The 14,836-nt window shown below is 59.2% G+C and overlaps 7 protein-coding genes across 7 annotated transcripts; 3 read left to right on the top strand and 4 right to left on the bottom strand.

Annotated features, from left to right (window-relative positions):
• Positions 1–499: 499 nt before the first annotated feature.
• Positions 500–1,994, top strand: BXZ73DRAFT_88307 (uncharacterized protein; the record flags this gene model as incomplete). The annotated part of the gene is made up of 3 exons (XM_048024892.1): positions 500–737; positions 963–1,738; positions 1,800–1,994. 3 exons carry the CDS (start codon positions 500–502, stop codon positions 1,992–1,994), a joined length of 1,209 nt encoding a protein of 402 aa, XP_047880840.1.
• A 1,358-nt stretch (positions 1,995–3,352) lies between these two features.
• On the bottom strand, positions 3,353–3,893 carry BXZ73DRAFT_75091 (uncharacterized protein; the record flags this gene model as incomplete). Its single annotated transcript, XM_048022153.1, has 2 exons — positions 3,353–3,637; positions 3,696–3,893. The coding sequence occupies 2 exons, from the start codon at positions 3,891–3,893 to the stop codon at positions 3,353–3,355; spliced, it is 483 nt and encodes a 160-aa protein (XP_047880839.1).
• An 820-nt stretch (positions 3,894–4,713) lies between these two features.
• BXZ73DRAFT_98330 (uncharacterized protein) lies at positions 4,714–4,923 on the top strand (the record flags this gene model as incomplete). Its single annotated transcript, XM_048027662.1, has 2 exons — positions 4,714–4,800; positions 4,855–4,923. 2 exons carry the CDS (start codon positions 4,714–4,716, stop codon positions 4,921–4,923), a joined length of 156 nt encoding a protein of 51 aa, XP_047880838.1.
• A 416-nt stretch (positions 4,924–5,339) lies between these two features.
• On the bottom strand, positions 5,340–6,047 carry BXZ73DRAFT_98329 (uncharacterized protein; the record flags this gene model as incomplete). Its single annotated transcript, XM_048027661.1, has 3 exons — positions 5,340–5,453; positions 5,509–5,953; positions 6,016–6,047. 3 exons carry the CDS (start codon positions 6,045–6,047, stop codon positions 5,340–5,342), a joined length of 591 nt encoding a protein of 196 aa, XP_047880837.1.
• Positions 6,048–6,468: 421 nt separating this feature from the next.
• On the bottom strand, positions 6,469–9,930 carry BXZ73DRAFT_42045 (WD40 repeat-like protein; the record flags this gene model as incomplete). The annotated part of the gene is made up of 12 exons (XM_048018883.1): positions 6,469–6,545; positions 6,601–6,686; positions 6,740–7,348; positions 7,399–7,549; positions 7,601–8,463; positions 8,514–8,692; positions 8,746–8,887; positions 8,937–9,126; positions 9,179–9,271; positions 9,333–9,418; positions 9,485–9,773; positions 9,894–9,930. The coding sequence occupies 12 exons, from the start codon at positions 9,928–9,930 to the stop codon at positions 6,469–6,471; spliced, it is 2,802 nt and encodes a 933-aa protein (XP_047880836.1).
• A 436-nt stretch (positions 9,931–10,366) lies between these two features.
• On the bottom strand, positions 10,367–11,386 carry BXZ73DRAFT_88305 (uncharacterized protein; the record flags this gene model as incomplete). Its single annotated transcript, XM_048024891.1, has 5 exons — positions 10,367–10,490; positions 10,544–10,710; positions 10,758–11,063; positions 11,117–11,194; positions 11,246–11,386. The coding sequence occupies 5 exons, from the start codon at positions 11,384–11,386 to the stop codon at positions 10,367–10,369; spliced, it is 816 nt and encodes a 271-aa protein (XP_047880835.1).
• Positions 11,387–12,453: 1,067 nt separating this feature from the next.
• Positions 12,454–14,247, top strand: BXZ73DRAFT_75088 (zf-PARP-domain-containing protein; the record flags this gene model as incomplete). Its single annotated transcript, XM_048022152.1, has 9 exons — positions 12,454–12,529; positions 12,613–12,622; positions 12,676–12,750; positions 12,894–13,216; positions 13,283–13,291; positions 13,345–13,408; positions 13,463–13,730; positions 13,786–14,025; positions 14,077–14,247. 9 exons carry the CDS (start codon positions 12,454–12,456, stop codon positions 14,245–14,247), a joined length of 1,236 nt encoding a protein of 411 aa, XP_047880834.1.
• Between the last annotated feature and the right edge of the window lie 589 nt (positions 14,248–14,836).

The following is a 14,836-nucleotide window of genomic DNA, read 5'->3' as shown; positions in this document are numbered from 1 at the left end:
GCCCTTTATGTAGGCTCCCACGGACTCGATTGACGGCGGGGTCCCTTCTTCGTTGCGGTCCCTCACTATAGTTATCGACACAATGTGTCCTCGCGTCTCTTCCTCTCCTTCGTCCCGCCACCTACCCCGCCCGACGCGCTAGCATCGCCCCGCTCGCCGGCAATCCCTCCAGAATGTGGTCTCGGCGCAAGCGCAGCGACAGCCTACCGACGAGGGACGAAAAGCTCCGCCTCACCACCTCCTCGTCGCTGTCCTCGACACCCCGCCGGCCCCGGTGGCTCCCCGCTCGTACCGCCTCGCCCCACGCACGATCGTCGCCCGGCTCGCGCTCCTCGTCGCCGTCGGCACCCTCGCGCGCCTCATCCTCACCTCGGACTGGGCCGTGGACGTCGCCGACGCGGCGTACGCCCGCGGCCACAATCCGCACGGGACGTGCCCCCCGGACGTGTGGGCGCGTGGGCACTGGGTGCGGAAGGCCCGCCCGCAGTCGAGCGCGAACATGACGGAGGGGATGCGGACGAGCGCGGACGCGTATGCGATGATGGGCCTCGAGGGCTGCGCGAGCTCGCGCGAGGTGTTCTGGCACCTTGGAGCGGACAACGAGGGGCGGTGGGATAGGTTCCCGGGCGTCGCGAGCTGGCGGTGGGAGCCCCCGAGCGGGTGCACGGCGGAGGAGGCGAGCGCGGGAGTGCTGGTCAGGCATCTAGTGGAGAAGGGCGGATGGTTGCTCATTGGAGGTGAGTTCGGGGTTCGGTCAGTCAGGATGCGAGCGAGAATTGCGTGCGATGCAGGACTGGACGAGATGGTGTAAAGCATGGCGCGGGGTGTGTGTGCCTACCCTCGCCGTCAGACCTGACTGACGTCAATATCGCCGTTGGTTCTCCGACAATCTGAAGGGAGGCTCGGACAGTTTGATGTGAATCTTACACAAGGTTGCTGACCATTTGCTTGGTGTCCTGCAGACTCAGTGACTGAAAACCACTTCTTCTCTCTTTCATGCATCCTCTATCCCCATGTGCGAGCGACACCCGACTACACCGGCGGCGGCGGGTTCGACCGCGCATGGCCCCAGAACCTCTACCTCAACCCTTCCTCGCCCCTTCTCTCTAGTCTCAAACTCCCTCCGGGCTTCGACATCGCAAACACCCCGCTCGTCACCTTCCGCCGCGTCGACCTCCTCATGATGCCCTCGCGGCTCGACAATCTCTACCGGCAACTGCACCCCACCTCCAAGTATCTCCACAACAGAACGACGTTGCTCTCCGACGAGCCTATCTGGAATCTCTCGCCCGAAGAGTACATGGGCATACTCAACACCCCACGTCCCGCCGGTGGATACTCCACGCTGATCGTGAGCACCGGCGGGCACTGGACCACGCACCTCTTCGAGGGCCTCAAGGACGACGCGCTCTTTCACGAGGGCATCTTCAACGTCGTCGACTTCTTCCACGAGGCGATGCAGGTCTGGGCCGGGGAGGTGCAGGCCCTGCTTGACTCCCACCGCGCGGACGACGGCGCAGAGGAAGACGCGTCGGACAAGCAACTGGGCCTCGCTCCTGGGGGCCGTCGGGTCACCACCCCGGCGAAGCCGAGGAGCACGCGGCAGGTGCTCGTCCGCGCGTACTTGCCTGGGCACGAAGACTGTCATCTCAACAGCGCGCCCACGCGGCGGTACGCGAAGGGCCCCAACGGGTGGTGGAACTGGAACCAGATCGGGGACTTCAACCGGGCCTTCGCGGTGCGTCGTTTTCGTTGCGGTCTCTCGCGCGCGGCTGGGAGCTGACGCCGCGGACGGACAGGATGTGCTTGACGGGGGCTACCCGGACGTCCACTACCTCGGGATCGACAACCCCGCGCTCCTCCGGCCGGACGCGCACGTCGCGAGCGATTGCTTGCACTTCATGACCGGGGCTGGGGTCCTCGAGGGCTGGACGCAGTACATCTGGCACTATGTCACCGTCGAGATCCCTGGGCTCGGGCGGGCGGGGCGATGATGTGACCGTTGGACGCACGCGTCACCGGTCACCGCTACGTTGTGGCACTGCTCTCATTTGGCTTGGCTAGATTCACGGAATACCCACACCCTACAGAGACGGGTCCGATACCACCTCTACAGTGCTACCACTAATACCGTACATGTAACAGTAAATCGCGCAGACTGACCCGAAAGATGCACCCCTCCGAATGCGGGGATCTCACAGCAGTTCGCCGGGTGCGTAGCGGGGCAGCTGTGCGTGGTTAGTTGACATCTAATCCCGAGATATAACTTTTTGGACCGTTCGAGACAGTGGAGACCCTGCTAGATTTGCAACGCTGAAACACTGACGAATACCGCGAATGTGTTGGGATAAGATGAACGAGGAAGAGTGCAGGCGAAGACTCACCATTCCTCACAACTCCTCGTCGGGACAGGCAGCTGCAAGAATATCTTTGCACACACATTGTGGTCAAAAGGGCAGTTACTAACGGCCAGTGCAACCGATACAGGTACCAGATCTGCTGCGTTTGTTCGCGTCCATGGTGCCGGAGGTCACCCCATTCCACAGAGGAGACAAGGCCGCTCGCTCATAGCGGCGAAGATGTTCGTGCGTTGGCCGTTTGTCGGGCTGGGACTTGGAGAATAAGCAAGCGCACGGGTAATTTGACGGCGCATAGATTACTCCGCACCGGCACAAAGCCCAGTCTGAGTACGACACTAGAGACATAAATAGCGTAAGTGGTTGCGCATTGAGAGACTGGGTGTGCGTCTTTGAAAGCGTGTCAGAGTACCGCCGGACACTGCACGGGCCACTGGAACTGCGGTCGCAAACTTGAGGGCAGCGATGAGTGGGATGAAGGTCGGCATGGTTCTCCCGGGCGACGCTACGAGTTGCTTGAGGTGCCACCAATCGTGCGGTATATATACGTGGAGAATTCAGGTGGAGTCCCTCTTTTCGCGAGGGCACGATGGATGACGACTTTCAAGGCAATACATACTCACCACAACCCCGTCATCCTCCTGCGCCACGGGACGGACGGACAGGCGAGTTCCCATGTAGCAGACCGTGGGTGATGAGTAGGGAGTGCGTCGGTACGCGACACCGAGCTTATTGCGTACCAGACACGCGCACGTAAGGGGCAACGATGGAGTGCGGGGAAATGCGAGATGCAGAACCGGGTGGACGAGGGTGTAATGTACGAAGTCTAGACATGGTGCTATGATTACAGTGCTGGAAGGAATGACCGCAATGAGCCGCAGAGAAGATTGGCAGGACACAGAGCGTGCTCACCAGCGAGGTATACGTGTACCCTAGCCCACCCTCCCCCCTCATCCACTACTCCACCCTGGGGGACCGGACGCACGAGCCCGATTCTAGCCGCGAGATGCCGCGCCTGCGCGGCTGCAGTCGGCGGCTGCGCGCGAAGAGGACGGCACGGCAAGGAGGGCGAGAAAGGCGTTGCACGCGAGGAACTCGTAGAAGTCCGCGCGCTCGCGCTCGACGATCCGCCCGCACGACTCCCAGGCCGGGATCTCGCCGAGCACCGTCGCGGACGGCGCGTGCACGTGCGGGCCCGTCGGCGTGGGGGTGCCCGAGGGCGCGGGGAGGCAGTGGACGAGGCGGCGGTTCCCGAACGGCTGGCAGAAGGGCTCGTGCAGCTGCGCGGTAGAGAGACGGGTGAGGGAGGGAGGGGGTAGGAAATGGAGTGAGACGCACCGAATCGTCCGGGCAGGGCTCGCAGATTCCGAAAGGCAGACAGACGAGGGCGGTCTCATTATGTGCATTAGTAGGGTTCGTGGTCGAGGGCGGCTGGCCGAATGCGAAGGCCGCGAGGTGGAGTATCCAAAGGATCCTGTTCGTGCCGATGGCGTTAGTTGCGTTGAAGACGAGGATGTCGTGTCGCGGACCCACCATGGGAGCGTGATCATGGGCATCATTCTACATGACCTTGGGCGCGAGGGCGGCCGAGAGGAGGTGGGGTGGGCAGGGCGGATAGAGAGGAGGACGGTGCGTTCCGTTCGCCCGCGCGAGCGGGACAAAGGCGGTGGCGTCACGATGCTCCAAACAAGGCAAATTCCCACAAATATCAAGACTTGAGAGATCCCGCGCCACCCGCCCCTTGTACCGCTCCCTTTTGTACATATCGACCTTTATCCGACACAGAACTTCCGCGGTGTGTGTTTACGTTCTATTGAGTCGCTCCATACCACAGTGTCGGCCGCGACACACCGCGATTCCGCACTTTTACCCAGTGGCAGGGGCATCCGGCCGCGCCGCACTGGCGCAGTGACCCTGAAGCGGGCCACCTCTGAGCTTTGTACGGTGATTCGCCAATGGCAAGAGCCTCGGCACAACCAGAGACGCTATTCAGACTCTCTGTAGGGATGCTCACAAGGTTCTGCCCGATGCTGGCACGTGCTCGAGCCTCGGTGCAACAGCGCTTGAAGCATCTGCCCTCAAAGCAAGTTCTATGACGACAAATACAAGAGTCATTTCGACCACCTCTTCAACGTCACCAGCGACTGGTTCAGCGCATGGACGAGAATCCGCTCAACAAGCGCTTCGGCCAGGACTTGGCCCGCATCACCAAGGATCTCTGCACCCCGATATCTGGTATTGACGACCCGAACCCGGGACGAAAATCGCCGCGGGATCACCCTCACGCAGGCATAATTCCAGGCGGATATGCGACACACGGTCGCCTTGTACTTGAAGTGCTTGTCGGGTTTCCGCCATGGGTCTCGTCACGCGCCAGCTTCAGAAGGCCATCGCAGACGCCATCGTGGCGTACGAGGGCTCGAGCACTCAGACGCTTCGGGAGGTCGGTCCTGTGTTCGCCCGTCACTTATGGTGTTGCTGACATGCATACCTGTAGATGTTCCAGCGCAACAAGACGGAGGCGCAGTCCACTAAGTCGAAGGCAGATGAGAAGGGCTCACACTAGTACAGGATTGTCTCACGTCGCCGCGACTCCGCACTCCTGCCCCAGCAAGGCCGGACTCATGGGCGAACCGGACTCAGAGGTGCGAGGACGCTGCTCTCCGCGGTACCGACTGGCGTTGCTAATGCTTGTGCAGCTTATCCATGGTCTGATACTATCGGCTTCGATGACGTTTCTCTTTATCCACGTCTTGGTGCATAACTGTGGACTCGAACGCCTATGCGACCGTGGACATTGACTGTTGTACATTTGATTGATCACCACTTCATACCCCCGTGTTGTTGCACCGTACATCTGTATCTCCCCATTGTTTCTCATACATTTCAGCTCGAGTAAGGAGCATATGATGTCACATAATGTCGGAACTGCTACTGTATAAATATCTCCCGAACTGTTCACCTTTTCTGATCTATCACTGACTACCATGTGTACCAAAGATAGCCCACTATGCGCCAAGGCGTGAGTAGCAAAGCGGTGAAGCGTTCGCGCATTGAGGTTGCACGCAGTTCCGCGGGTGGGGGTGGGTCATCATCCTGACATGTTATGGCTGAGCTGAGCTGTAGTCCACGATTCCTAACGGTCACACACCTCGTAATCGAACTTGAAACCCTCCGGCATAGGCCACTTTTTCGGTGGCATCGGGTATTCTTGCACGTCCACCATCCACGTCGGATCCCCCTCCAGCCCCAACGTCTCCTTCCACTTCTCGAAATCTCCCCCATACGGGCGCATGTCCTTCACAAAATCCGAGCCGTCCCCATACAGTCTCCTCTTGGCGAGAATGATAATTTGCGGGCCATCAATGCCTTCAACCAAGTCGTTGATGTCGGCATTGCACATCGGGATCCCAATTGTAGACAGCCCGGCATCGAAGGCGGCGTCGTAGATAGCCTGTGAGACTGACAAGTCGGCGTCTTGTGAGATTCCGAGTTTTGTGCGGACCTTGTCGCGGTGAAACGGTTCTACGCGGTAACCGTAGATGGTGTGGAAGTTGACCAGGTCGGGTGGGATGGGTGGTGGTTCAGCGCCGACGCTTTCAACGTCGCGAGCAAGTCAATATGAAGTCGGAAGAGCTAACCGACAGGAAACACACACCGCGAAGGCTCTGCGTCGGGGGATGTGGCCATATGTACCGAAGGGAACAGTGGAATGGATGGTGGGATATCTTGGAAAGGAGGTTCACAGGTGCTCATAACTGCATTTCCTTCAGCTGGGGAAGCACGTGCCCGAGCTCGTTGTCTACTACATGAGCTGGGGCGTGTGGGCGGCCGAGAGGAGGTCGTATGGGCAAAGCGGATGGGAAGGAGAAAGGTAGGTTCGATTCGCCTACCGCGTCCCTGGGGCAAGCGCGACGACGGCGACCGTGTCACAGCACTCCACAGTGATAGGTAACTTTCACAAAGTCGAAGTCCTTCGACAATGACATGTGTTTTGAACAGTACCTCAGAGAAATTTCAATGTCACAGCGATTGATGCAGCGAGAGGTGCAGTAAAAACAATACGGCAGGGGTACAGACAACAGAAGTACGGAAGTACGGCTCATCGACATCAATCGTCCTGCTGAAGAGACCGCTTGAGAATGTCTTGCCAGTCCAGCCCGAGCTTCGCAAGCGTCTTGCTTCGCACTGCATATGTGTCGGATATTTAGCGATGGCAGCTGAGGGGGGGTAAGAAGCGTACCGAAGATGGTCAACACCTCCTTCAGGAGGTCCCGCTTGGGCGTGCCAGCAACAGTAGGACACCACGAGTCGTCCCTCCCAGGACGCCTGCAAATCCCAGTGAGCTCACCCAACGTGCATCAAGGACGCTGAAGACCCACCAATACACCGGCCCAAACAGCTCCTTCACCAGCTCCTCCGCCTTCCCGCGGAACCCCTCGTCCGCGATCCGCTTCGCGTACAGCAGCAGCGCCTGCTTGTATTCCTGCGGGCTCTCCAACGCCCGCGCCGCGTGCAGCTTGCTCTCCAGGTGCCCAAGCGTCATCGCCGCGCCCCACCACGTCGGCCGCACCTTCTCCGCGCGCCCGTCGTCCGGGCTCACCCGCTCCGCGATCGCGCTCTCGAGCGTGGTGAGCGGCCCGCGCGCGGCGGCGGCGGCGCTTGACCGCGACCGGCCCTGCCACGCGTCCGAACCTTCGGCCCACCACGGCTCCGCGAGCTTCGTCCATGCGCAGAGGAGGGCGTCATACGAATGCGCGAGGCCGTCGCCGAGCTGGAGGACGGGCGTTCCGTTCGGCCGGACCGCGGCGGAGAGGATGGTGCTGTTGGGGGAGGCGAGGATGGGGGAGATGGAGGTGGGTGGGAACTTGGCGGCTTGCTTCTTGACGTCCCAGACGTAGAGCATGCCAGAGGCGGTGAGGGCCATGAGCATGTTCTTGGCGCCGGAGAGGGCGTAGCATTGGGAGCCGAGACTCAGGGACGGCATAATTCTGGAGATGGAAGTGAACAGATGCGGCGAACATGAGTCCGCATAACTTACCTCCTCCCTGTATGTGAATATACATTCACGGATCCATCTTGCATTGCGGCCGCACAGAATGAGGCTGTCGCAGTGAGCGCCAGGATCGGTGACTGTACGTAGTCGAGCCATTGCGTCTGCTTCCCGCTCACGTAGAGCACCTCATTAGGTTCTGTAGTAAGGTCAGCGACAATCGAGGGTTTTGATGCCCTACACCACTCACCATCTTCTTCCGAGTTTCTGCCCTCAACGATGTCGTCGCTCCCTTCAATACCAGCCTTCAGATACGTAACCAACTGCGGCGGCACCAACAATCCGGCCAGACTCGACCCTTCGGCCCAACCGGCTCCTCCGCTCATGCTCGCAGACGACACTGGTGCACGACTCGCCAACGGGCGAGCCGCAACACTCTCGCGCACTCGGTCTCCACCGAGTGTGCGAGGCTTGATCGTGGATCCGCGCTCATCGAAGTCGTCGCCCGCACGCCGCTTGCCCCTGCCGCTCTGCGCGGTTGTGTCTAACGACGAGATGCGGACCTCGCCCTCATCCACGTCCATCGCGAAGTCGTCCCCGGCTCCAGTGCTGAGCCCCAGCCCGAACCCGCTCGCGCTCCCGAATGGCTGTGAGACGGCGAGCGGCAGCGCGGAGGTAGATGGTACGTTGATCTGCACTTGGGAGGCGTTGGGGAAGCGGGCGGCTGCTCTGGAGGAAAGGATGCCGTTGAGGGAGGAGGAAGGGACGGAGCTAGCGGGTATGGGCTGGAGACGCTTCTTTGGCTTGCGCTTCGCCACAAGCGTGTTAATATGCTCTCCAGTGGGGCCGGGGGTTGAGGCGACACCGAAGTCTTGCGTGTGCCCACGAGGCGAGGGAGGGGGGGTGATACGGTTGATAGAAGCGCGGGTGGGCTCCTCTGGGCCCTGGTGCGAGAAACCTTCGGGAAGCGGAGGTGCCACGAAGCCAAACCGCTTGAGGTATTGGTCTTGGGCAGATTGTGGAGAGATCCCTTCCAGCTCGTCAACGTCGAAGTTGAACACCGCCATAGTTCCGTCTGATGACACGGCGTACAGAGTGAGTCCGTCCTTTGACCTGCAAGGTGTTACCATCTAATAGTGTATGTCCGAGACAGAAGTGCGCACCAGCTGAGATCCATGATTTGGCGTTCGAACACATCCTTGGCGACAACCAGCGGACGAGGGGCTTTTGTTTGCCAGACGGACACTGCGCGGTCGTCTGCACCAAGTGCCACCACGGAACAGATATTATGGGCCGCGATTGGTTGTGAAGGGTCTCTTAAGAAGATGTGGGGGTTGTACGCCTGAATAATTGCTTAGCATGGTCACCCCGGTGTCGAACACGGTAGATACGTACGGCGACCTCTATTGTATTCTCGTGCCCTACCAAACTGATTTCTGATGTCCACGAATTTCTTGAGATCACTGCGGCGATGAAAACATAGCCATCGTTGTTTGTGGCATTTGAAGCTGTTATATGCGCGCCATCCGGCGACCAACTTCATCGAAATGAGCTCAGATATGTGCTGTAAAGAAATAGTGACGCACCTCAACCTCCTGAAGAAAGTGCCCGGGGAATGGTCAAAAGGTTTCTTGACCTCCGCCTCCAGCTCCCAGTCGGTTGTCCTCCATATTCGTACAGACCTATCGTCAGAGCCAGTGGCAAGGAACTCTCCGACAGGGTCCCAGCATACACCCTTCACAAAGCCTTGATGTTGGTCAATCTTGCGAAGTCTCTCTGGAAGCCCCATGAGCGCGCGCGAACATGAAAAGAAAAATATGCTGCTTACCCAGCGTAAATCCACACCAAACGAACACGGCTGAGTCCAATCCCACCGAGGCCAAATACCGATCCCCCGGAGACCACGCAACGTCCGTGACATCTGTATGCGTCGCGCACATCGTCAATCGCCCAGCGCACCTCAGTGCATGTGTGCTACTCACCACTCTCGTGTCCGACAAGTCGCTTGAGGGGCTTCCAACCCTCCACATTGACCTCGTCCGACCCCCACACCTTCCCCTTCGCATTCCTGCACCACGCGCCGTCTCAATATCTCCGCACGTCCGCTCGACCTCAGAACAAGAACAGAACTCACGGGTCCAAGTCCCAAATCATCACGATCTCGTCGTCGCTCCCGCTCGCGAGCCACCGCCCCGAGTGCGCCCAGCGGACGACGAGCACCGGACCGGTGTGCATTGTGAGCGTGCAGAGCGACTTGGCCGGCCGGCCGGACGCCTCGGCGGCGCTGCTCAGGATCGGGCGCGTCGACCAGATGCGCACCTTGGCGTCGAGCCCGCCGGTTGCGATCCGCGAGCCGTCGGGGTGCACATGGCAGGAAAACATCGAGACGCGCTTCTCGTTCGTGTCGCCGCGCATGGCGGAGTCTGTGCGCGGCAAGAAGAGTTCGAATCATCGTTTGAAGGCGGAGGAGGGCGCGCGGGGGTGCGAGGGGTGCGGATTAGGATGGGGAGTGGGAGGTGTAGGGGAGAACGGGCGTGGCGGACCTTTGTGCATGACCCATTCCGGCTTCGTGAACCTCATGGCGCGGAAGGTGTGCCTGGATTCGCGCCTTCGTCAAAGTTGTGCTGTCAGGAAGCCGCTGGGGGTATATAGGGAAGGCGAGCCAAAGCGGGACACGCGGAGCAGCCTAGGGCAGGTGAAGGCGGGTGGTAGAAAGCAGAAGATGAGCGACGTCAACCAGGCTTCGCGCCGTGGGCGCCACGCTGCGTCTCTCCTCGGGGAGCGTACTGCCACCGGCGGAACGGAGATGTTAGAGTGCGCCCGCCGCAGTTGGGCTGACAAAGCGCGTAACGAGAACACACAAGAGGTGGAAGCGGCAAAAAATTATGGGGAACAGCGTGGATACAACACATTCTATCGAGCTATGAATGTCCGTGTACGAAGATGCAATCTATGAAGCAAATGTCCGTGGTCCGGGAAGGAGAAACGAACGTGTCCGAGTTGTGTGATCCGACGTCTACTCTGCCTGAGTCTCGCCGCCCTGAGGAGCGTTGAAGAAGAGCGTCCTGAGGTGCTTCGGAGATGCGGGGCGGCGGCAGACGGGACACATCTTCTTGACCTCGAGGGCTTCGGTGATGCAGCTGGACATCCGTCAGTTCGTGTTGCTGTATGCGATGACGGTAGGTGAACGTACCCACGACAGAAGATATGCCCGCAGTGGGTGGCGGTGGGACCCCTGATTTGCTCGAGACAGATGGTGCAGTCGAGTGAGAGCGTTGGGGTGGTATCCTCGTCGGAGCCGGAGCTAGTGGGACCGGCGACCTTATGCGGGCGGGCCGAGGAGGTGATGGTGGTAGAGGGCTCGGATGAGTATGTCATGGTGGTGTGAATGGAGGAGGGGTGCTCACCTGCGAAGGGTCGGGTGACTTTTCAACACTAGCAGGAGGGTTGTCAGCCTCGCTGCGCGGCACGGGCGCCCAGCCGGTGTAGTTGTCATCCTCCGGGGGAGGCTGGTCGTCCTCGTCCCAGTACTCGTCCTCGGGGTCGGTCTGGTCGTCGAACATAACAGGGACGTCGGGGTAGGCGTCATCGGCGTCAGGGAATAGACGTCTTCCCTCCTCATCTTCCCAACCTTCATAAGAGTCGTCTACGTCCTCGTCGTCAACGTAGTCGTCTTCGGAGTCATCACGGTGGACTGCAGCGAAGCGAAGGTGCTGTATGGACGAAGGGTGAGGACACGCTTGACATGCATGAAGCCAGCACTCACAGTTTCAAGACCCGCTTCAGTTTCAAAGTCGATATCGCATGTGCGACAGTAGTGGTGTCTATGGGAGATGACGTAGTGCTGCAGTAAAATTTAGTCTAGTTTCGAACGTAAGAGGGAAATTGAGCTTACGTTTCTCAAAGAGTTGCGGTTGGCAAAGTAACGGTTGCACTTTTCGCACTTCGGATGGTTTGTTGCGTGCAAGAGATGCCGGGCACGGGACTCGATGTCCATGAAATACTTGTCGCAGAGACTGCAGTAGCAAGCGTCCATGAAGAGGATATCGTCGGTAGACATAGTGCTTGACGGTGAAAGTTGAAGTGGGTATGCGTGTAAAGCTGCGTGTGAGTGCTGGGACTGGGGCCTCAACCGCTTGCCTTTTATACGCGAGATCGTGCGCGGGCAGTCCATGCACCGTCAGCGGATACCCTTGTGCGCAGCACCCGCGGCGAAGATGAACATCCTCCAGGGGGTCGGAAGTAGACGTCCTCCACAGGCGGTCTCGCAACTGCAGTCCCAATCGTAATTTTCCGCCCGACTGCGCACCTGTATCCGCAAATGCGTTTGCATCCGCGTTCGGAGTTCCAGGTCGTCCGGGGTCCCCTGATTCGCAACGGGACGGTATCCCAGTGCAGGGGAATATCCGACGTGGGCTCAAATCTCGTCCCGCGTCGCTGCGGACCACCGATGACGGATGTCAACGAGGGCGGAACTCCAACATGATCTGCCGTGAAATGGATGTTTCAGCGACGATTCCACTCCACAAAGACATTGACCTGCCTAAGTATCCGCACGGAGTTGAATGGGAACTATTGTCGTGGGTAGACACGATTATGACGGCATAGCTGAAGGCGGAGCGGCCCCTAGGTACGTTTAGTGAAGCCCTCCGCGCACAAAGGGAGAGGCTCTTGACATCAGTCGTGCAACGGCAGTGGTCGCATGGACAAGGAATAGCGGCAACATTAAGGCGACCACACTGACTGTGGACGCAACCCTAACCCCAGGATTCGCACGCGCTGGCGAGTCGCGAAGGGGCTCGAGGGAACGACGGGGGACATCAGGGCAACGCGCGGGGCATTTTAGTTGCGAGGGCCCGGGGCGGCGGAGGGGCGAGGGCGATGCGCGATGTCTGGGCGCGGATGGGTCCGTGCGCGGGGAGCGAGGACGCACTGGCCAGGCGGGTGGGCGTGGGCGAGCCACTGGTGGGCGTGAAGTAAGCAGCTGCCTGACCAGCGGACTTTGAAGCCCCTGCGTTCCTATTTAACGCATCCCAACATCAAGCGTCGCCCCCTCCCCCACTCTCCCTCCCCTCTGTCCTCCCTCGCGCCCCCACACGAACCATGTCCGACACCGAGGGCACCAAAAAGTCCGGCTACCGTCTTGAATACGCCTCGAGTGGCCGCTCCAAGTGCAACGGTAAGCTCCCGGGCCGCCCCGTTGCTTTTCCCGTGGCTCACCCCCTTCCTCGTCGCGTTTTACGCGTCGCTGTCGCGTCCTAGGGCCCAAGCCGTACGTGTCTCCGAGACGTCCATGTTGGTTGAATTCTCCTCACGCCTATTCAGATGCAAAGGCACGCCCATTGGCAAGGGCGAGCTCCGCTTCGGCTCGTTGGTCGACTTCAGAGGCAACACCAACTTGTGAGCACCCTCCCACCTTCCTAAACTTCGTGCGCCCGGCCGAACTGCTCCACGCGCATATATGCGTACGAGCGCGAGCGTGCTTTGTTCTTGCGTCGATGTCGTGGTGGTTTGGGGCTTCAGGCTAATATCGCGTCGCACAGCTCATGGCGCCACTGGGGCTGCGTCACCTCCAAAATCATTACCAACATGAGGAACAGCTTCAATGATGCGGACGAGCTCGACGGTTTCGACGACATCAGTGCTGACGACCAGGAGAAGATCAAGAAGGCCTGGGAGGAAGGCCATGTTGATCCAGAAGATGTCCCCGAGACTGCGAAGAAGAGTGACGGCGAAGGCGAAGAGGATGACGAGGAAGAAGAAAAACCTAAGAAGGGCGGCCGCGGTAAGAAGAAGGAAGAGGAGGACAGTGGTCCGACCAAAGTCAAATTGGAGTATGCTTCCTCTAGCCGCTCCAAGTGCAAGGGTTCGTGCTCAATCTCTAAATTGGTGGTCTTTTCTGCTGACTCGGGCTACTCCTGTGTTGCGCTAGCTTGCGGAGGTAGGTTTTAATGGTTGTTACAACGTTTCATAACGTGCTGAGGATGTTTGCAGAGGGCATTGGCAAGGATTACTTCCGTATCGGAAAGGAAGTTCAGTTCCGCGGCAACGCGAACTTGTATGTTATCTCTCTCACACCTTCTTGATGAGTATTCACTGCGTCTCCACTTAGCGCATGGGAGCACTGGGGTTGCATCGACGCAAAGAGCGTCGAAAAGATTAAGGCCTCTTATGACGATGTCTCAGCTGTTGACGGCTTTTCCGAGCTCCAAGCTGCCGAGAAGGAGAAGGTCAAGCGTGCTTGGGAAGCGGGTGAGATTCCGGATGAAGACAAGGGCCCCGGTGAACCTGTCGAGACCAGCAAGAAGAAGGCGGCCGCTCCTCGCAAGAAGAAAGATGCCGAGGAAGGCGAACGGCCTAAGAGAGGCCGTAAGCCGAAGGTGAGCTCCACGTCGTTCTGCTACCTTGCAAGCATCAGTTCAATGTTTTAAATAGAAGGATGAAGATGTCATAGACGAGGATGAAGATGAGGAGCCCAAGCCCAAGAAGGGTCGTGGTGTGGCGAAGAAGGACGCCCCTGCTAAGGCTAAGCCGGCGCCCAAGCGTGGTGCAGCTAAGAAGAAGAAGGACGAGGAGGAGTCTGGCGAGGACTTTGGTGACGAGCTTGCGGCCGCGGATGAAGAGGAAGTCGACGAGGAAGACGAAGAGGAGGCCGATGCTGGCAAGAAGCGCAAGGTCAGTTCCCGTGAAGGACTACGTGGTTACGTACTCTGACATGTCTCTTAGCGTGCCCCTGCTCCGAAGGCTGGTGGCTCGAAGCCTCCGTCGAAGCGTGCTAAGCCTGCCTCGTCCGCAAAACCGGCATCGTCGGCGAAGCCTGCCTCCAAGGCGAAGCCTGCTTCTTCCCGCGGAAGGAAGAAGGCCGCAGAGCCCATCGAGGAGGAAGACGAAGAATGAGCACCCACCTCCATGCTCGACCCTTGGTGCATTAACATACCGGAAACCTCCAGCAACATTCTGATGCCTCACTTGCTCTCTGTTACCGTCCGTCCTCTGAATCTTCCTCCCTGCCGTGCTCTTCCTCGCTGCTTTCTGACCCATACTGCTTGTCTCGGACTCGATATCATAGCCACTTGGCCGTGCGTGTATGTTTTGTGAATAGCACTATATAATGTTGAGTTCAAATCCAAGTCTGACATCGGGGGCGTGTGCAGGATGAACGTCTCTGAAGAGCGGTGGCACTGGCGGAAGGTCTTAGGCAGTGTTGTCACCATTTCACTCGCGCGGAAGCGACCCACCCACGGACGCCTACAGAGACCTTTTCGACGTAGCCACGTGCAGCGTCGTAATCGATTTCCGGCTACCGCCAGCGCTCCATCTCTTGTCCGCGACCTCCATCCTCCAGGCTCCGCCAATGCAGTGCCCGAGCCAAACGACACGTCTTTGCGATGCTCGAGACAATGCCCACATGACAATTACTCACCCTCAATGGCCCGCCTATCAGCCTGCGACCCTTCAAAAGCCTCAAAGCCCATGCGTCGCAGAA

Source organism: Epithele typhae (genome assembly GCF_022376455.1).
Source record: "Epithele typhae strain CBS 203.58 chromosome Unknown BXZ73scaffold_7, whole genome shotgun sequence".
NCBI classification, from domain to species: Eukaryota; Fungi; Basidiomycota; class Agaricomycetes; order Polyporales; family Epitheliaceae; genus Epithele; species Epithele typhae.
This window is presented reverse-complemented; position numbering and strand designations above follow the sequence as displayed.